General features: G+C 45.6%; 1 protein-coding gene across 1 annotated transcript; it reads right to left on the bottom strand.

Annotated features, from left to right (window-relative positions):
- Window positions 1-1,840: 1,840 nt before the first annotated feature.
- On the bottom strand, window positions 1,841-22,207 carry LOC118772305 (NLR family CARD domain-containing protein 3-like). The gene is made up of 13 exons (XM_036520583.1): window positions 22,188-22,207; window positions 20,959-21,072; window positions 20,677-20,761; window positions 20,058-20,286; window positions 16,801-18,607; window positions 14,817-14,990; window positions 13,480-13,653; window positions 10,467-10,640; window positions 9,238-9,284; window positions 7,603-8,130; window positions 2,792-2,844; window positions 2,066-2,305; window positions 1,841-2,020 (listed from the first exon to the last, which is right to left on the bottom strand). Exons 1-13 carry the CDS (start codon window positions 22,205-22,207, stop codon window positions 1,841-1,843), a joined length of 3,825 nt encoding a protein of 1,274 aa, XP_036376476.1.
- Between the last annotated feature and the right edge of the window lie 79 nt (window positions 22,208-22,286).

The following is a 22,286-nucleotide window of genomic DNA, read 5'->3' as shown; positions in this document are numbered from 1 at the left end:
GGGCGGAGCCCTGACAGTACCCCCCCCCCCCCCTAAGGACGCCCCCAGGCGTCACAGCGGGTTCGCCAGGGTGCCGGCGGTGGAAGTCCCGGATGAGGTCGGGGTCCAAGATGTCCCTGGCAGGGACCCAGCACCTCTCTTCAGGACCGTAGCCCTCCCAATCAACCAGGTACTGGAGTCCGCGCCCCCGTCGCCGAACTTTAAGCAGGCGGCGCACGGTGTACGCCTCCGATCCGTCGATCAGGCGGGGTGGCGGGGGCGCCCGGGGTGCAGGACAGAGCGGGCTGCGGAAGACGGGCTTGATCCTCGAGACGTGGAAGGTGGGATGTATGCGGCGGAGCGAGAGCGGCAGCTTCAACCGGACCGCTGCGGGACTGATCACCTTAGCAATGGGGAACGGCCCGATGAAGCGGGGGGCGAGCTTGCGGGAGTCTGTTCTGAGGGGAAGGTCCCTGGTGGAGAGCCACACTCGCTGACCCTGGTGATAACGAGGGGCTTTGGAGCGGTGGCGGTCGGCGAAACGCTTAGCCTGGGCTGAGGCTCGCAGCAGGGCGAGCCGTGCACGCCTCCAGGTGCGGCGACATCGCCGGATGAATGCAGCTGCCGAGGGGACGCCGACCTCCTCCTCCTGGGCAGGAAACAGGGGGGGCTGGTAGCCCAGGCAACAATGGAAAGGGGACAGCCCCGACGACGAAGATGGCAGGGAATTTACGGCGTACTCCACCCAGGGCAGGTGCTGGCTCCACGCCGACGGCTCCTGGGACGCCAGACATCGCAGCACCGTCTCCAGTTGTTGGTTCGCCCGCTCGGTCTGGCCGTTGGACTGGGGGTGGAACCCCGACGACAAGCTGACTGATGCGCCCAGCAATCTGCAAAATGCCCTCCAGAAGTGGGAGGTGAACTGGGGACCCCGGTCAGACACCACGTCAGAGGGCAGGCCGTGCAGCCGGAAAACGTGAAGAATAAGCAGCTGCGCTGTTTCTTTGGCGGAGGGAAGTTTGGGCAACGGAATGAAGTGGACAGACTTGGAAAAACGGTCGACGACGGTGAGAATGGTGGTGTTACCATCTGACGAGGGCAAGCCAGTGACGAAGTCCAATGCGATGTGGGACCAGGGTCGTCGGGGAACTGGCAGGGGTTGCAGCAGACCGGCAGGTGGCTGGTTGGACGTCTTATTCCGGGCGCAGACCGAGCAGGCGGAAACGAAGCGGGGAATGTCCTCCCTCATGGTGGGCCACCAGAACCGCTGACCGATGAACGCCGCAGTACGTCGGGCGCCAGGGTGGCAGGCAAGTCTAGACGAGTGCCCCCATTGCAGGACCTGGGATCGGACAGACTGAGGGACAAAGAGGCGGTTATGGGGGCAGGAGCTAGGACCCGGCTCGGTCCGGAGGGCAGCGCGGGTAGGCAGGATGGTGCTGGGTTCTGGGGTCTCGCCTGCTGACGCGAACTGGCGAGAGAGAGCGTCAGGTTTCCCGTTCTTGGTACCCGGTCGGTAGGACAGGGCGAAGTCGAACCGGGAAAAGAACAGGGACCAGCGGGCCTGTCGGGGGTTCAGACGTTTAGCCGACCTGATATATTCCAGATTTTTATGGTCGGTCCACACCAGGAACGGCGTCTTTGCCCCCTCCAGCCAATGCCTCCACTCCTCCAGTGCGAGCTTCACCGCCAGCAGCTCCCGGTCGCCGATGTCGTAATTGTGCTCGGTGGGCGTGAGGCGGTGGGAGAAGAACGCACAGGGATGGAGTTTGTTGTCAGCAGCCAAACGCTGAGACAGGACGGCCCCCACTCCTATGTCCGAAGCGTCCACTTCCACAATGAACTGACGGGCAGGATCAGGCTATGTCAGGATGGGCGCAGAAGTGAAGCGGCCTTTCAGGTTGCGAAATGCTGCCTCGGCTGCCGGGGTCCAGGAGAATGCCCTGTTGGTAGATGTCAGGGCCGTGAGGGGAGCTGCTACAGTGCCGTAGTCCCGGATGAAGCAGCGGTAAAAATTGGCAAACCCAAGGAAGCGCTGCAGCTCCCGACGGGAGGTGGGGCGGGGCCACTCCTCCACTGCACGGACCTTCCGCCGGTCCATTTGTATGCTACCCGCTGTGATAACAAAACCCAGGAAGGAGATGGTGTCTCGGTGGAACTCGCTCTTCTCAGCCTTGACGTAGAGGTGATTCTCCAGCAGGCGCTGGAGAACGCAACGGACATGCCAGACGTGTTCGGACAGGGAGCGAGAAAAAATGAGGATGTCGTCGAGGTAGACGAAAACAAACTGGTTCAGCATATCCCGTAGGACATCGTTCACCAGTGACTGAAACACAGCAGGGGCATTAGTTAACCCGAATGGCATAACCAAATATTCATAGTGACCGGTGGAGGTGTTGAAGGCTGTCTTCCACTCATCTCCCTCCCGGATACGGACTAGGTGGTAGGCGTTGCGGAGGTCGAGTTTGGTGAAGATGGTGGCCCCCTGCAGCGACTCAAAAGCAGAGGACAGGAGCGGAAGGGGGTAGCGGTTTTTCACAGTAATGGCATTGAGACCCCGGTAATCAATGCACGGACGAAGAGAGCCGTCCTTCTTCCCAACAAAGAAGAAGCCAGCCCCGGCAGGTGAGGAAGACGGGCGAATAATTCCAGCTGCTAGGGACTCCTGGATGTAGCGATTCATGGCCTCAGTCTCCGGCAGGGATAGGGAGTACAGACGCCCCCTAGGTGGTGAGGAGCCAGGCAGGAGGTCGATCGCACAATCATAAGGACGATGAGGGGGAAGCGAGGCTGCATGGGACTTACTGAACACAGGCTTCAGGTCCAGATACTCCGGCGGCACTGCCGAGAGGTCCGGAAACTCCTCTGGTGCGCAAGCGACAGGTGACACAGGAGCTAGGGCCTCATGCAGACAGTGGGAGTGGCAGAACGGACTCCAGCCCAGGATCTTGTTGCCCTGCCAGTCGATGTGGGGGTTATGTCGCGCCAGCCAGGGATGACCCAGGACTATGGAAGCTTGCGGGGTATCAATGACGTGCAGTACTATCTCCTCGCGATGGTTGCCGGAGATGAGGAAGCCCACGGGGGGAGTGGCGTGGGTGATGCGGACCAGCGGGGCCCCGGTGATGGCATGGGCCTCCAGAGGCGAGTGCAGCGGGACCCGGGGCAGTTGCAGCTGGGCCGCCAGGTTGGCATCGATGAAGCTCCCATCGGCCCCCGAGTCAATCAGGATGGAGACCGGGTGAGGCTGATCCTCGACGAGCAACGTGGCAGAAAACAGAGGGCGGACTTCAGAGGACTGGCTTAAGGGGGTGATGCTCACCTGTAGTCCCCTTGCTACAGGTGACCTCTGGCTTTTTGCTGGGCAGGTTGCCACGAAATGCCCAGGTTGACCACAGTACAGGCACGCCCCGGCGCTGATCCTCCTCTGACGCTCAGCCGGGGACAGGCGAGTCAGGCGAGTGCGGTCGACTTGCATCAGCTCCGGGAAAACAGGCGGCGGTGTAGCAGGGCTGTGCGTTGCTGGAGTGGGTAGGGGCTCACGGGAGGGGCTCCGCGGTTCACTGGCTCCTCTCTCCCGCTGCCGCTGTGACAGGCGCTGGTCAACGCGGATAGCCAGATCCACCAAGGCGTCAAAGCTGACCGGCAACTCCCGAGTGGTCAGCTCGTCCTTGATGGTCTCCGAAAGGCCGTGGAGAAAGGTGTCATACTGTGCCTCCGTGTTCCACCCAGTGGAGGCAGCGAGGGTGCGGAAATCGATTGCGTAGTCAGACACCGACTGGCGCCCCTGGCGGATCAGGAGCATCTCCCTCGCGGCTTCACGACCGTGTTTGGAGCGGTCGAAGACCTTCCTCATCTCCTCGGCGAAGGTGGCGAAGGAGTGGCAGAAAGGGGCGTCGACATCCCAGACCGCAGTGCCCCACTCCCTGGCACGTCCCGTCAACAGGGTAATCACGTAGGCGATCCTCGCCCGGTCCGTGGGAAACGTGGAGGGTTGGAGTTCGAAAACCAGGGAGCACTGGGAGAGGAACGACCGACAGGTTCCGGGATTCCCCGCGTAACATTCGGGAGGTGGCAATCGGGGCTCCTGGCACGGGAGAGCTGGCGGGGCAGACGGGGGAGCTGCCACAGGCGGTGCGGGGCAGTTCTCCTGGCTCAGCTGCTGCAGTTGCAGCAGTTGCAGCAGGTCTGCTGAGTCCATCGAGGCCAGTTCGTACTGTAAGGACTCAGGCAGGGACTCAGTCGCAGACCAAGAGAGCTTCAGGTTGCAGGCGGGTTTATAATGACGGCAGGAAAGTAGCAAAACCAAAAGCAGGCAGGGTCGAAAACCGGAAGGCAGTCCGTGGACAAAAACAGGGTCAGTAACAGAAGCAGGCAGGATCAGGAACCGGGCAGGCAAACAATCAGGCAAAGGGACAAAACGGCAGGCAGGAAACGAAGACGAAGGGCAGGCAGAGTCAGGCACGGAGAATACAGAAATCCAAAAAACTGCGGGAACGAAACAGGTACGAAAACACTGAGACGAACTGGCAAACAAGACAGGAACAAGCAGGGTAGAAATAGGGCTGGGCTGATGAGGAGATGAGATGCAGGTGAGCAGGCAGGCAGGTGAAGGTAATGGGGCAATCAGGTGGGCGGGGACCAGGCGGGGAGCGGGGCGGGGCTGGAACACAAGGAAAAACAAAAGCACATGGACAGGGAAAAACAAAAACACCACAGCTAGGAGGGCGGAGCCCTGACACAAACTATATATTCTTTAGTGTCATTTCTGGATAGTTTTAGCATATTTGCACTATACCACTAAAACTAAAGTAGGCTATTAATTCTATAATAACCTAAACCTATTAACCAACTTCATTAGTAATTCGCCTATATACCACAGTCTCAAGTAGAAGACTTTTCCATAACAGAGTAATTTTGTAGGCTGCGTATTAAATTGCACAGTATGATGACTGGTGGAGTCCCCCTGTGGTTGAAGAGGGAAACGCACTGAACTGAAAGAGATTTACTGAACATGATGCTGAATGTACTGACAGACTGAATGAATCAGAAATGATTTGGTAAGGTGAAAGAACTGGATAAGGAACAAACTGCAGGCACTGAATGAGAATCATTGTGCTCTGTACTGATTCTTTCACTGATTGGGGGTGTTTACGTTCAATGACTATTAGTTCTGATAGGCTGCCTAGAGCCCTAGACAACAGCCTGCCCTAATGTGACTTTTCATCCACTCACAGTCTTTTTTCAGATTTCTAAAGGCTGATGTAGTTGTCCCTTAAAGCATATTGGATAGGCTGCCTGACTGGTGAATCAAATGAACAAATCTTTTAGAACAGTGAACCAGTCCATGCAGGGCACTGAGAAAATTCATTAAAAAAATTCATTTGTTTGAAAACTGCGCAGCATAGAGCTGTAGTACTGACAGCAGAGACGCAGCAGTACTGACAGCAGAGACACAGCGGTGAGTTAGCAGTAGTACTGACAGCAGAAACACAGTAGTGAGTTAGCAGCAGTACTGACAGCAGAGACACAGTGGTGAGTTAGCAGCAGCACTGACAGCAGAGACACAGTGGTGAGTTAGCAGCAGTACTGACAGCAGAGACGCAGCAGTACTGACAGCAGAGACACAGTGGTGAGTTAGCAGCAGTACTGACAGCAGAGACACAGTGGTGAGTTAGCAGCAGCACTGACAGCAGAGACACAGTGGTGAGTTAGCAGCAGTACTGACAGCAGAGACACAGTGGTGAGTTAGCAGCAGTACTGACAGCAGAGACAGTGGTGAGTTAGCAGCAGTACTGACAGCAGGGACACAGCGGTGAGTTAGCAGCAGTACTGACAGCAGAGACGCAGCAGTACTGACAGCAGAGACACAGTGGTGAGTTAGCAGCATTACTGACAGCAGAGACACTTACAATATGGGTTTGAATTTCTCTAAGTCTGATTTCATTATTGGCCAAAACGAGGTTTATGATCTCTCTTTCTTGCTCCTGTGTGAATATGGGGGCCCCTCCCTCCGTGGTGTTCTTGACGTTCAATCCTATGTAGGCCAAACAAAATACATGTAGCTTACTGTAAAATGATACAGGAATAGATACCAAAACTGTTGATATAGTACATGCAGTAAGCTATGGATTTTCTGTTGACAGAAGATAAGTTTCTCACCTGTGCTCTTGATGAAATGTCCGAACTATTGATGCCACCGTGTACCTGCTTAGGTTAGGCTGTACTCTTAGTCCAGCCTCCCGCAGTGTTAGTCCCTGGTTTATTACATGGTCCACAAGTGTAGCACGAATTTCATTAGACAGATTTGGTTGTCTTCTTCTTTGTGCACGTCCTACCCCTCCTCCAGGTCTTCCTCTCCCTCTACCTCTTCCTCTACCTTGGCCTCTACCTCTTCCTCTTCCTCCACCTTGTTTTCTCCGGATTCCCCCTGTCATCTGCACTCTCCCTCTTCCTCTGACACCTTCCATTTTTGTTGAAGACAGGTGAACTTACCTGTTGCCTTTTTATAGTGCTTTAACCTGATTAGTGTGTCTACAATTAAGCACCTGTGTGTGTGCACACCTGGTGACTGTGTTTAACCAATTGGTGTGTTCATTTGAAAGCCTTTGCTTTTTAGTGTTTTGCAAATCACTGTGTGTAGTGTTTTGCAAAAAGTGTGAGGCTGTGCTTACAGTTCTGCAAATCTGGGCCGGTGTTTTGCTCCTTGAGTGTAAGGTTTTGCTAATTGTGGGAAAGTTTTAATTTTAGTGTGTAAGCAATCATAAAAAACTGTAATCAAAAGGCAAGGCACTTCTGGGACTGTTCACATTTATAGCACTGAAAAAAAGAGAAACAGATTCTGTTATTTCTCTAATTTGTGTTTTCTTTTAAGTTGTGAGCAGCGTTCAGAGCTGTTGTGCTGCTGTCTCTGTTTCTTTGACTTCCTGCCTGAACTTATGAAAGGAACTGAGGTAGGAGAATCACTTCTGCAAATGAATCCTTGCATCACATCTACTGTTTCCACAGAGAGCCATTTTGGAGAAGTGTGCTGTGTTTGTGTGTAGCTATGTGACACTGTGTGTACAGTGGGGCGTCTTGGTTCAGGGCTGAGGTTTGAACCCAAAGGTGGGACACTGCTGTTGTTCTTGGTGTTTAACTTGAATCACTTCAGTAGATATCAGCTGTATCAATAAATGATATGGAAAGATATCAGTGCTACAAATCACCCTAGTAGGTGAGTAAAAAATAACCACTTTCAAATCTAATTACTGTAGCTAACAGTCAAATAAGGATGAAAAATATTCCAGTATTCTGTTCATAAGGAGTGTCCATCAACCCACTTTATTAAAGAAACAACAAATATAATTTACAGTCCTGTTTATTTCAGCCAATCCTGACATCTCAACAGCTGAATGTGAATGTGGTGTGGAATGTGTGCAGGAGGGTCAGTGTGTCAGAGGAGACGCTGTAGAAGGACAGAGTGCCGGCCGGCCAGTCCAGATACACTCCTACTCTGTGGGAGGGGGATGAGGGGACGGGTATGGGAGTTTCCTCTTCGTTGTGCCTCACAGAGTAATGCCCCTGAGAGTAGCACCAACACCAGGACTTGCTATTGTATCCAAGGAGACAGTCATTTCCCACTCCTTTCCTGGCACAGAGACACAGAGGAGTCAACCCCAAACCCAGGATAGAGGGGCTCAGTGAATGTGGTGCGGAATGTGTGCAGGAGGGTCAGTGTATCAGAGGAGACGCTGTAGAAGGACAGAGTGCCGGCCGGCCAGTCCAGATACACTCCTACTCTGCAGGAGGTGGAGGGAGGGGTAGATATGGGAGTTTTCTTTTTATTGTGCCAGACAGAGTAACCATCACTGCGGCAGATCAAACACCAAGACTTGTCATTGTATCCAAGAAGAATATCTATATGTCTTCCTTCCCTGCTGATTCCTTTATATGCCACTCCTATACGAGCCCAACTCCCACTCCACTCAGCCTCCCAGTAGCAGCGCCCAGACAGACCCTCTCTGCACAGCACCTGGGCCCAGTGGTCAAATCTCTCTGGATGATCAGGATATGGTTGCTCCTTTATCTCCTGTGTCACCTTCCTGTTCCCCTCAGACAGAGACAGCCTTCTGTGTGCTGTGCTGGGATCCAGTGTGAGCTGGCAGGCATCTGCAGACAGGAGGGAGAGAGAATCCCCCCACACACAAACATAAAATGTAAAAAACTGAAATATGGGAAACTATACTAAAAATCTTATTTGCTCATATTCATACATTGATTTTGTTTCTTCATTCAATAGCATTATCGATTTCTTAGACCATTAACTGTGAGAAAGACTGGTGTATTCTACTACCATCATCAACGGTCCTTCTAGTTGGATGATTTTTTTATGCATGAGACATTGGCTGAGATTGAATCTAACCATGATGTGCCTGAGTAGCAAACTGAGGCAAATATGTTTGTTTTTTTTTCTGTTTTCAATGCTTTGACACTGAATTTAGAAAGAAAAAAAAAATAACAAATAAATACTGTGTAAAAATGAACCATCGTGTTGTGTTCATTTCATGCTACTTACTTTTGTGTTCCTGGTCAAAAATGACCGACCATTTATAACTGTTTATAAATATCTTATTATGCATATTTTATCATTAGATGTTGCATTAGATCTTTTCATCAACATGTGTGTGTGTACGCACACATGCACATATGGGGTTTGGACGTGGCAGTGTGTCCATCTGATGGATGGCGCTCCTGCTCTGTGTCCATCTGATGGATGGTGCTCCTGAACTCTCAATTTCTCTCTTTTTCTCCTACTCACCCATTAATTTCCAATGGCCAGTCATTTTCTGACGGGGAACACCAAAAATGTACAAATGTTAAACAAACCCCCCAAAATTTAATGAAATTATCTAAATTTATTGTGTTTTCAGATGGTCTGTGTGGAAAATGTCATGAAGTTTTATTCTAATCAGATGAAATAAAGTAAAATGTTCAGACATAAAAATTGTAAATAGGTCATATTTGCCTGGAACACAAGAGGAGGGTTAAATGTAACCCATGCCCAATTAAATGACATTGTGATTAGTTTGTATCAGTCTCCATAACTGTTGTCTTGATCTAAAAAATCTAGAACATGAAGAAATCTAAAAATCTAGAATATGTAAAATCTAGAAGGAAATGCATAGTATACATTTTTGGAATATTCTGGACATTTTCGATGGTGAGGACATCTCTGTGTTTCTGAAATAGATCAATATTTACTTCAAATAAACTCACATTTCAGCAGCCTCTGTTTGCTCCTGCTCTCTCCAACACGGTCCACACTGCAGGAAAACCAGAAAACCAGACGGTGATTGAGTGACACACCTGTCTATGAAGTGTAGTGTGGAAACTCACTTCCTCCCCCTTGTAAATGCCATATATTCAACTGCAGTTCTAGACCAATTATTTTAATTCAGAATCTTTTCAGTTCCACTCAATTCCAATTTTTAATCAATAAAAAATGCAATTCCCAATTCAAAGTTCTTCCACAACAATTCCTTGAATTCAATTCCCTCTCCTGACCAGTTCAGTTCCTGAATTTAAATTCCATAAGGTCCCTTACTCAAGCCCATAGGCAGATCCCACAAACTCTTACAGTACTGCAAAACTTCAAAAGTAATAATGTATACATTTATAATTATTTGATCATTGTAGTTTGAAATGCTATGTTTGAGAGTAAATTTGAAAACATTTGGCCAAATTAGTGATATCCTAATTGGAGATTACTGATTATATTCAATGCCAAGATGACCACATTCAAAACAAATGTTCACCTGACAATGGACAGATGGCCTTTTATGTTATCCCAAGGTTAAAAGTTCTAGTTTTTCCAAAAGTCTCTCTATAGCCTTTTCTGGGGGTCAGGGAATAATTTTCCATTTTTCTGGGTTTTCTGTTTTTTTCCCTCTGAAATAAATTGCGTTATGCTACATGTTCAGTGCTTTGGGTCAATGTTGATCTTAAACGTGCTATAAGGAATAAAATTGGAATAATTGATATGCATCTACATGCATTGAGATGGTGTTAATCATTCACCAAGGTGTGGTTGAAGACACCTAAACAGACCTTGCTCTCAGCTGAGAACTGTCTCATTGTGGAACTGTACACATCCTGTCCCCGTACTGTCGCTGTACCTACTGTATGCACTTTTGTAAGTCGCTTTGGATAAAAGCGTCTGCTAAATAAATAAATGTAAATGTAAATGTAATATCCACAGTTATTTTGTTTGATTAGAATTACACGATCCTGTACCTGTACCCAGGGCCAGCACTATGGGGGTAACAAACCTCAGTTGTCTCCTTATATCCTGATGTATTTATTACATTTTTTAAGATATGATGTTTTTTGCCCTCCAGCCATCCACCAAATTCTCCACTTCTGAGTGAATTCATTAGTTTTCTATGAATTTCAATTCAAATCAACACAGACCCCAACCCTGGTGATATAGTGGATTGATATTTCACCTCAGTTTCTGCAGTTTACAGTTGGGATCCTCCAGTCCAGCAGAGAGTGCTCTCACTCCTGAGTATCCTGGGTGATTGTAGCTCAGATCCAGCTCCCTCAGGTGTGAGGGGTTTGAATTAAGAGCTGAAGCCAAAGAAACACAGCCTCTCTCTGTGACTCCACACAGTGACAGCCTGCAGAGAGAAGGAGAAAAGCTCTTCATCCTCTCAGCACAAAATACCCAGATCATTTCAGTGAGAAGTGACTGTTCTTACTACAATACTACTCTGTTGGGAGTATTTCTGAAAAATAATATTCACAAAAGTCATTTCTACAGTTTTGCCAAGACTAGTATATCAATCAGGAGTACTCAAATATGTCTTAGAGGTCCACTTACCAAATTTCCACAGAGTCGAAGGTCCAGAGAAAGGCAGGTCAATCAAACAAAGTTCCACCAAGTACAGAACTATGTACAAAAATGATAAGTCCCAAAACCTCCCAAACTATGTACAAAAAGCATTGTAGTTTTAATGGGAGAAGTGATTCTTTTTTTCTGCAAGTTTAGTTTTGTGGTTCTTCCCTCTGTGCTCTGGGGATAATTTTGTTCAAAATACACGTTTGGTGTCATAGTGGTGCTTAACGTTGCCATTCTTCACAACAGCTGCCGTCTCATTACAAATTAAGCCCATTGATTTCGTGCTTCCCTCGGGGGGGTATGGACACGTATTTTTCAGTCCACTCAGTTTTAAACGCCCGGTTTTCACTATCAACCTTTCTTTTCTTGGAATTGGACGATTTTGAACATGCCATTTTTACTCTTTCGGTATGAATGTGAACATCTGCGACCTAGCTTGCAAACGCCGATGACAGATGGCCGGTTGATAATTTGAGTAGCTATCTGACTTGAGTGTAGACTGTAACATTGTCATAATGATGCTGTTACAGCTGCTATGATTGGACCTGGCAGATGACGAAACATGAACTGCTTTGAGAACAGCATGGAATCTCTTAAAAAAAAATCTTTTGTTGTGTGCGCTATTAAAAACCGATCTAGACGACAGTTATTGTGTAGATTTAGGTCTTGGTCCAGATTAAATTGTATTTGGGTCCAGATTTGGACCGGAGTCTGCCTATTGAGTACCCCTGATCTATAATCGGACGGCAGTATAGCATAGTGGTTAAGGAGCAGGACTCGTAACCGAAAGGATGCCGGTTCAATCCCCGCTGGGACACTGCTGCTGTACCCTTGGGCAAGGTACTTAACCCGCAACTGTCTCAGTAAATATCCAGCTGTATAAATGAATAACATTGTAAAGAACTGTAACCTATGTAAGTCGCTTTGGATAAAAGCGTCTGCCAAATGAATAAATGTAAATGTAAATAATCACGTAACTACACAGATCCACTGCTATTTACACCAGCAGATATGTCTCCTCCAAGGAACCTCTCAATTTGCGTTGACGATCCAAAGGGAATGGCAACTACAGCTGCAAAAAAAACAGTAGTAATCTTGGACTGCAGGGTGTCTTTCAAGGAGCAAACTGCTGCCACAACCAGGTCTGCAGATTCCTTTTATTCAGCATTAGGAAAGATCAGACCATACCTTTCCATATACACAGCCCAAGTCGTGACCCAGACTCTCATCCTGTCACGTCTGGACTACGGCAACTCAACAGCTGCTTGATGTTTCCAGCATATGCCATTTGACCTCTGCAGCTTATCCAGAATGCAGCAGCCCCCCTGATGTTTAACCTCCCCAGGCAGGCCCATGTCACATCTCTCTTTGAGTCCCTCCACTGGCTACCAGTTGCAGCAAGGATCAAGTTCAAGACCTTGTTACTAACCTTTAAGGGACTCAATGGATCAGCCCCCCGTTACATACAGGACATGATCAAGGCCTACTAGCCAGTAAGTGCTGCACTTTGCTACCTCTGGTCACCTCTGTGTCCCGAAATACATGTGAGGCATCTCTCCAACCTCCCTCTACTCAGTACTTGCCCCACACTGGTGGAATGAGCTTCCTGTTGAGATTCATATAACAGACTCCCTGGGTACCTTCAAGAGAAAGCTGAAAACTCATCTGTTCAAGCTGTATCTCAAGTCTACCTTCCTCTCTATCTATTGTATTTATTCCTATTTTCTATTCATGAAAAAAAGCACTCCACACTAGTTTCACACTTAACTCAGTATTTTACTGACCTCTTATAATATTTTTCGACAACTACTCTCGCATTGTAATATATTTATTTGGAGGTTGCCCTGGGTAAGAGCATCTTCTAAATGATGTAATGTAATGCAAATGTAATACTGACTGCATAGGATGGTAGAAGGCTCAGATCAAATCAGATAACTGTTTATATGATAAAATGATCATTTTTAGAAATTACAAAACTGGCAAAACTTGCTACTCTATTCTGTTTTACCCACACAGATTTTTTTTTATGTTATCTAGATTGGCTAATGCTAAGCTCTGAGAAAGAGAATGAAAATGAAATCCTCTATCTGTAAATGAGACTGGGAGCTGTCTGTATAGGTAATTTCAGGTATCAAAGATGCAGTCAATATTTGACATAAATAATGTCAATAACTGATGAACAGGAGATCTGGATATTGTTCCCAGCATGCATTGCTGCCGATTTTGTGAGACAGATTTCAGCTTTTTCAAGAGCCTGGTGGTAAACCAGTGATCTACTGTGGAAGGGCTTTCATTAGACAGACTACTCTCTACATACTCAACACACATTAAGGCATTTGAATTCCTGTTACAGGGCAACAATAACAGTTTATTGGCTGTCATTTCTGAGATGTTTAATATTAAGTATATCAAAATGACAATATCTTACATGAACATTCACAAGTAAAATGTAAACAATGCCATTACCATTGCTGATACACTGACTCATGTCATGATATGTACAACAATTACACCAGATATTGGTATATTTTATGTATTTGAACTGTTTAGGGCCAATGGCCAATAACTCCTTAACATCTTTACATCTGACCTTTACCTTGACACCCTGACAAACTGACCTCAGTGTCTCCAGTTTACAGTGTGGATTCCCCAGTCCAGCAGAGAGCAGCTCCACTCCTGTATCCTGCAGCTCATTGTTACTCAGGTCCAGCTCTCTCAGACTGGAGGAGTTTGAGCTGATAGCTGAGGCCAGAGCTTCACCGCAGTTCTTACTGAGGTTACAGCTGTTCATCCTGGAAAGGAAATCATTTCACGTCAGATAACTCCACATACCCCCCTGCCCCCACACAACCTACAGATACTGGGCATGTCTCTCCTGTTAGAATTAAAACTGACTCCTCAGGTTTGACTGGGTGTGTTTATGAGAATCAGAGCTGCACAGTAACTACACAGATCCACTGATCTTTAGAGTATCAGGATTGGCTCAGAATAGGGTAAGAAAAAGGGATCATTCCATCTGTATTATACAGTGATAATATGTTGTAATCACACAATGATCTGCTGGGCTATGGCATATTGACTGGCACAACAGAGAGAGATTTCTTCAGCTGTTTGTCATCTTAGAGGAAAGTAATCATTGTGGACGTAGCAGAAATTCTTCTAATACACAGACACTAGGTCTTATCTTCATAGCAGTGTTAGAGATCAGTGCTGTCAATCACTGAAAGACAGGCGGTACCTAGTATGTGCTGCTTCTGACATAATGACAGAAATTATGAGATATATGAGCAGTTATGGCACATGAAGGCATAAACCTTCCACCAACCAGTAATCTTGGACATAAACTCAGATAAAAGGGAACTCAAGGCCAGGGAAAACTGTCAAAGGATGTAAAACCTATGAATCACAAAAGAGTGTAATGGTCCAATATAATCTATAAAAAGCCCTTAAGAATATGAAATGTGAAAGTGAAAAGTAATTCATGAATTGCTGATTACCACAGAATGAGACTTTTTTTTCTAGAAAAAAAGGTACAATATAACTAAGTCCATGCACACCATTGGCTATATCAATTGACAGGTAAGTATCACATCCTGAAGAACAAAGGAGACAGGAACTAAATTTAAATCACAGCAAGGCCCCTAGGAGGCAGTGTTGAACACAATGGACAAGCTCACCATCAAACAGCACCTGCAATGCTGCACTATAGCATCTGCAGCAACAAATATCAGAGAGCCGCTCAGAAATAATGACCTCCAGTGATATCTTAATCATGGCACATTTCTTGAATAAATATTTTTCAAAATGTTATTTTTAAGACAAATGTCCATTTCATACATTTATTGTAATTAGTATTTTATGAAACAATAATTTTTGCTTGACAAATCTGATTCTGTTAAGGGATGTTTTGCTTTTTATAATTCATACTGCTATATTAAATCAATCTAGAACTGACCTCAGTGTCTCCAGTTTACAGTGTGGATTCCTCAGTCCAGCAGAGAGCAGCTCCACTCCTGAATCCTGCAGCTCATTGTCACTCAGGTCCAGCTCTCTCAGACTGGAGGAGTTTGAGCTGATAGCTGAGGCCAGCGCTTCACAGCATTTCTTACTGATGTTACAGCTGTTCATTCTGGAAAAGAAATAATTTCATATCAGGTAATTTCACACAACTTACAGGAGTTGGTCATGTCTCTCCTGTCAGATTGACAGCTGACTCCTCAGCTGTGACTGGGTGTGTTCATGAGCATCAGAACTGCACAGTAACTATGGAGATACATTGATCTTTATTTTATCAGGACAGGCTCAGGGAATGGGATTACTTCATCTACATCATAATGTCTTTTCACATTTTGTCACCATCACATGAATGATCTGATTGGCTACATTGTATGACCTCTGACCTTCAGGGAGATTTCTGCAGCATGTGCCATAATAGAGGATTATAAACATGGTGGAACCAGCAGATATGACTCTCATAGGCTGAAACTGGGAGTTGTCTTTGCAGCAATGTTAGAGATCAGTGCTGTCAATCACTGAACTGTACCCAGCATGCACTGCTCCAGATGTTGTACCAGCCTGCTTGTTTATGTAATGGCAGAAATAATGAGCTGTTTGTCCAGGTCTGGAACATGAAGTCCCATCCCATCTCCTCGTCACCCCAGCCCTATATCTTCCCTGCGTGTCTCTGTCTTGTTGCTAGTTCGTTTCAGTGTGTGTCATCTGTCTCGTCCCCGCGGTTTGTTTCTCGTGAGTTATTGCTACATTGCCGATCCTGCCTGTTTCCCGACCACGATTTCTGCCTGCCGTTTGGATCTGATGTGACTCACTCACCTGCCTGGTTCCTGACCCTGTTCTCCCTGACTCCCGATTTTGGATTTGCCCCCGGATTGCTTCTGTGTTTCGAACCCTGCCTGTCTCTGGATTTACGAACTGCCTGTCCCTTTCATTAATCGCCTGGAACCGGAACATCCTGCGGTCCGCGTTTGTGTCCCGATCACCGGCGCTAACACTGTGTGTGCAATTGTCTTATGTTTTTATTACTTTTTAAAATACTACTTAGATATACAGTATCTGAATATTTTAATACTCAGAAATACAGTATGCTGTGTTTTTGGTGTTACAAATAAATACTGATACTTTCACATTATACTTTAAGGTTTTCATTGTATTGTATATTGCCATTTCTCTTGAGCATATCAAGATATGAGTTTTTTTAGCCATATTGTCCAGCCCTATGTCATATCAGAAAATTCCACAGATCCCCCTGTCCCCCAAACAACGCATAGAAGCTGGACGTGGCTGTCCTGTCAGAATTACAGCCAACTCCTCATGTACACTTCAATGTGTCCATGACCATCATGCACAGTAACTACAGAGACATTGATCTTTGTACACTATGGACACTATGAGAACAAGGTCATGCAATGAGATTATTCTACCTATATTACATCCACGTTACATTATTACATACTATATTAACATCCATATTAAACATTAATATTTAATGTGTTTCATCCATTCTTTTTGCGTTTTAGAATCAACTGCATTTACTGGACAGATATGTTTATTAAATGTAGATTGCACTCTTTATGAGTCAAAATGATATATTAAATCAATCAAGAACTGACCAAATCATATCAGATAATTTCAACACCCTCCCTGTCCCCGTCCCTGTCTCCCAGACAACGTGTAGGAGCTGGGTGTGGCTGTCCTGTCAGAATTACAGCCAACTCCTCATGTCCACTTCAATGTGTCCATGACCATCATGGACGTTAACTACACAGAAATATTGCTCTCTGCATTATCAGAACAGGGTGAGCAGGGTCATGCAATGACATTATTCTATCTATATACTGTATCTATATTACACTTTTCAGAACTGCAACGATATTACAGAAATCCAGTCATGTAGGTATCATATCAATTCTAATAGAACTCACAGAGCTGTTCTAGAGGCCTTCACCACTGGCAGCAGCCTCAGAAGACCTTCATCTGATATGATGTATTTCTTCAAGTCAAATACATCCAGCTCCTCTTCTGATGTCAGTAACACAAAGACCAGAGCTGACCACTGTGCAGGTGAGAGCTCTTTTCTTGAAAGACTTCCTGAGCTCAGGAAACTTTGGATTTCCTCCACTAGAGAATGATCATTCAATTCATTCAGACAGTGGAACAGATTGATGGTCCTCTCTGGAGAGAGATTCTCCCTGATCTTCTCTTTAACATACTGGACTGTTTTCTCAATGCTCTGTAAGCTGCTTCCTGTCTGTGTCAGTAGGCCTCGTAAGAGAGTCTGATTGGAGTCTAGTGAGAGGCCAAGAAGGAAGCGGAGGAAAAGGTCCAGGTGTCCATTCTCACTCTGTAAGGCCTGATCCACTGCACCCATGAGGAAGTCAGACATTGGTATGTCCTTGAATACGCCACTGAATTTGCTGAGGAGGGATTGGTTTTGGTGCAGTGCATTTCTGTTTTTGTTTCTATATGAGAGAAACACATATAGAGCAGCAAGATACTCCTGAACACTCAGATGCACAAAGCAATAGACTTTCCCCTGATATAGCCCAAACTCTTCTTTGAAGATTTTTGTGCACACTCCAGAGAACAGTGAGGCTTTACTGGTGTCAATACCAAACTCTCTCAGGTCTTCTCCATAGAAAATGAGATTTCCCTTTTCTAGGTTGCTGAAAGCCAGCTTTCCCAGTTTCAGAATGACTTCTTTGTCTGACTCTAACAGCCTGTGTAGCTTTGCCTCTTGTTTGTTGACATACTTTTGGTTCTTTATGTTTATCTGAATGAGCAGGAAGTGTGTGTACATTTGAGTCAGAGTCTTAGGGATTTCTCCACTGTCTGATTCACCCATCATTTGCTCAAGAACAGTCACTGCAATCCAACAGAAGACTGGTATGTGACACATGATGTAGAGGCTCCTTGATGACTTTATATGTGTGATAATTCTGCTGGCCAGGTTCTGATCACTGAATCTCTTCATGAAGTACTCCTCCTTCTGTGGATCATTAAAACCTCGTACCTCTGTAACCTGGTGGACACACTCAGGAGGGATCTGACTGGCTGCTGCTGGTCGGGTGGTGATCCAGAGGAGAGCAGGGGGAAGCAGATTCCCCTTAATGAGGCTTGTCAGCAGCACGTCCACTGATGTTGGCTCTGTGACATCATACCAGCCCTGATTTTTCTGGAAATCTAAGGGAAGTCGACACTCATCCAGCCCATCAAAGATGAACAAGATTTTGCAGTGTTGAATTTTAATTGAGTCAAACTCTTTGACTTCTGGGAAGAAGTGATGAAGCAGTTGTATGAAACTATGTCTACCATACTTCAACAAATTTAGCTCTCGGAAAGGTAGAGGAAACATTAAATCAACATCCTGGTTTGCTTTTCCATCTGCCCAGTCCAGAATGAACTTCTGCACAGAGACTGTTTTTCCAATGCCAGCAATCCCCTTTGTCAGCACAGTTCTCATGTGCTTCTCTCTTCCAGGTAAGGGTTTAAAGATGTCATTGCATTTGATAGCAGTCTTCTGAATGAATGATTTCTTTGATGCCATCTCAACCTGTCTCACTTCATGTTCATTATTGACATCTCCACTTCCACCCTCTGTTATGTAGAGCTCTGTGTAGATCTTTCTGAGATCTGTAGCACTTCCCTGCTTGGCAATCCCTTCAAAAACATGTTCAAACTTCTCCTTCAGAATGCATTTGAGATTATACTGGCACTTTCTCAGGAGTAGATCTGATAATATACATGAAAGAAAAAACACAGAACAAATGTGTTAATTTGCTTACTGCCCCATTCTGAGCACATATACTTTGTATGCTTACAAAGCATACATATGATACATGGAAAGACAAAGGAATTTATTCTCCCACACAGAGACACATAAATGTGAATATGCATATGAATTTGAGATCAGACAATCTAATGTATGCAGACAGGTACACATGCACACTGACTGAAATTAATGATAGGTACATGTGTAGAACGGGAGACAATAGCCATGTGATTGTTCACCCACTGTAGCAGGAGCTTTAAGCTATAAGCTATGCTGGTATCAGTGGCAAGCAAATGGAATGGACATGAATGTACATAAAGTGTTGGTGGGCAGCAGTTTGGCAATTAGCCTGAAGCTTCTAGGTTTTTCAGACACACTAATGAGGAGAAATATTATTGAGGATATTGAAAAACTTGCAATGATGTGGTGCAAAATGGTCCAGGTTTGCCCATTTATTGCATGACTGTATAATGTCATATCTCAAATCCTTCAGATAATAGTGTAGCAGTTCTAATGTTAAGAGGAAGAGTCTGGCAGTTAAAACTGAGAGAATATGATCTCCCTGTTTCTTCAGTTATGACTCTGGAACAGCTAACAGGGCCCTATTTGAGGACCTAAGAGGCCTCAGAGAACTGAAGGGTTTTCAAAGCTCTGTGGTGTATTCAGGTGCCAGACCATGTAGTGTCTTTTAAATGATTAGAAGATTTTAAAATCTAGTCAGAGGCAGCCAGTGTAGATAAGCTACAATTGAGGTAATATATGACCTCATGTTTGTCCTGGTCAATTGCATTGCTGCTAATTTGAAACTACTTGAAGAAGGTTTGGCAATTAAAATAGGTATACCAGGCATTACAGTAATCTAGGGGCTTGTTTGTTATGTTGATCGAAGCTGAGATTTTGTTTGAAAATGACATCAAGGTTTCTTGAAGAAGATTTAATAACAGAAGCAAGTGAGGCAGAACTGGATGGATATGACCTGACGTAGGCTTAGGATAAAACAGATTAAACAGTACCTGCTGGAAATATCGGGTATCAGACAGGCAGGTAAAACTGGAACTTTATTAATATGCAATCAGTTCAGCCACTGAACACCACTCAGTCAATTACTCAATTAACCAACATTATTTAGTATAACATAGTAAATATCAATAAATGGAACTGTCATTTAGGATGCTGACGATTTAAAAGAAATCAGGATCATCAAGAAGTTAAAAACCTCTATATATTCCTTTACAAAATTTTCATACAATCAGTTACCACAGGTGGTTATATCATGTATTACTTCATCCAAAATCATTCATATAATTCAGCATATACTGTATATCACCTGCTTCCACTGCAGATATTGTTCAGCGATTTTAAGCATTCTTCACTGCCAAATCAAAGATGCACAGAGACAGAAACTCTTACTTTGCTCCAGTGTGTCAGCAGCATCCTTGTGGTTCATGTTCCTCAGGATGTGCACTATGACCTTCACAGCCCCCTCTCTGACACAGTTCTCCAGCATCTTGTAGACTTCATCCAGGACATCAGGATCCTCCAGATGACTCTCAAAGCATTCTGGGTAATCCCGACTCAGATCACCCTGGAGCTTTTTCAGCTTGTCCTGCACCAACTTGATAAGCATGTCTTCAAGCACCTAAAATGAAAAACAGAAAATAAGATATATTCACTGATGAATCGTTGTTAAAAGCATGAATGGGTGTGATCACCTATTAAGTTGGTTGATATGTAGGGGTCACTTCAGGCGGACAGTCCTGTCCATCTATTTTTATTTGGGGGTCAAATGGCTTGAAGGCAGTAGTTGGTCATTAAGAAGGTAACTGCAAAAACAGTCACAATAAGACGGTTGTGGGAGCAAACAGTGTGCAGATTTTTCGCTAAAATAAACCTGTTTTGTATCTTTTAAAATGTAACCAGCATTGAGAGGTGAGTGATTACATGTGCGAAGTGTAGGATCACATATTCATAAAACATATACCACATCTTTATGAGAGATTGAATGAATGCAAAACGATAGAGACCCCACCTTGAATATTGATGACAAATCCATCCGGTGACTCTGGGCAGACTGACTGCTGGGCGTCACTGACTCTGATCTCTCCAACTGGACTCTGTGAATAAAACGTGAAAAGAGAGACCTTACTGTTCACCCCTGTGCACACCTGGAAAAGCCAGAAATACAGCTGTACAATAATGCAATGCTACTGATAAAGCTACTACTACTGATGCTTCTACTACTGATAATAATAAATGGGGATGTTTTTCATGCCTTACAAATAAAGTATACAGACTTAATCTTTGATCTCACTTTTGATTTGTGGAAAAGGCTCCCTTTCCTAATTGGAGTGGATGATCCATTGACTGGTCACTCTTCACAGACAGGCAGCTGGGTGCAGGTGAGTCTGCTCTCTCCACCTGGACTCTGTCAACAGCACATACAGAACACAGGCCTTTCATCTAATCATGCTTAAAAAGTAGGGAAGGAGACAGACTGAGATATCACACTCTCACGCTCACACTCTCTCTCTCACACACACACACACTGTCAGTGCTCCTGCCCCCTAGTTGTTGTGTTCATGTTTTTCCCTCCGTCATTCTGGTCTATGTGCTTCTGTTTACTGTTTTTCCTTGTGTTCCAGCCCTGCCCCGCCCTCCGCCCTGTCTCCACGCGCCTGATTGCCTGTTGGTCTTCACCTGCCTGCCTGCCCACCTGCTTCCCATTACCTCATCAGCACTGCCCTATGTCTTCCCTGCTTGTCTCCCGTTTTCTACCCTGCCTGTGCCCCGACCCTGTTCCTGCCTGCTGCCTTGCCCCGATTGCCTGATTGCCTGCCTGCCTGGTTCCTGACCCTGCCTGCTCCTGTTCCTGACCCCGGTTTTGCTCACTGATTGCCTTCCTGGTCTTGACCCTGCCTGTTCTGGATTCATGATTTTGCCTTACAATCGCAATAAAGCCGCTTGGAACCCGAAGCTCCCGTGGTCCGCGTCTGAGTCCTTGCCTGAGCCCTGACACACACACACACATCAAAAGCTCCTCTTACCTTTCAGTGTCAAGACGATTGTCCTTCTTAGTTTTGTCATTGATTTATTGACTTATTATTGATTTTTATTTATTATTATTAAATGTGTTTACATTTCAGTAGTGTAGGTATTTCATTAATGTGTTTTACAGCAATTGAATTTTGTTATATACAACATATAACATTTATGTCAAAAAGAGAAGGAAGAGATAAGACCAAATCCAGAGAAATTCCCAAGCATTCCTAAAAAAAAACAAAAAAAACATTGAGCTCACTTTTTATCAGTAGAAATTTCCCCACTGAATTTGATTGGTTGTTCCATTGACCAGGCACTCTTCACAGACAGACAGCTGGGTACAGGTGAGTCTGCTCTCTCCAGCTGGACCCTGTAAACAGCACACAGACCTTTAAGGAATCAGGAAGGGGATGCTGATGTGCATATTTAGATGTGACATGCACATGCATGTATACACACACACACACACACACACACACACACACACAGAGCTCCTCTCACCTCTTACTCTCAGGATCCATTGCCTCATCATGGGTCTCACACTCTCCAGAGAGACTCTTTTCAGGGGCCACACTCCCGTCCTTACACTCCTCCAGAGAG

Source organism: Megalops cyprinoides, chromosome 2 (genome assembly GCF_013368585.1).
Source record: "Megalops cyprinoides isolate fMegCyp1 chromosome 2, fMegCyp1.pri, whole genome shotgun sequence".
Taxonomy (NCBI): Eukaryota; Metazoa; Chordata; class Actinopteri; order Elopiformes; family Megalopidae; genus Megalops; species Megalops cyprinoides.
The sequence above is the reverse complement of the archived record's forward strand: the minus strand, read 5'-3'. Positions and strand labels throughout refer to the sequence as shown.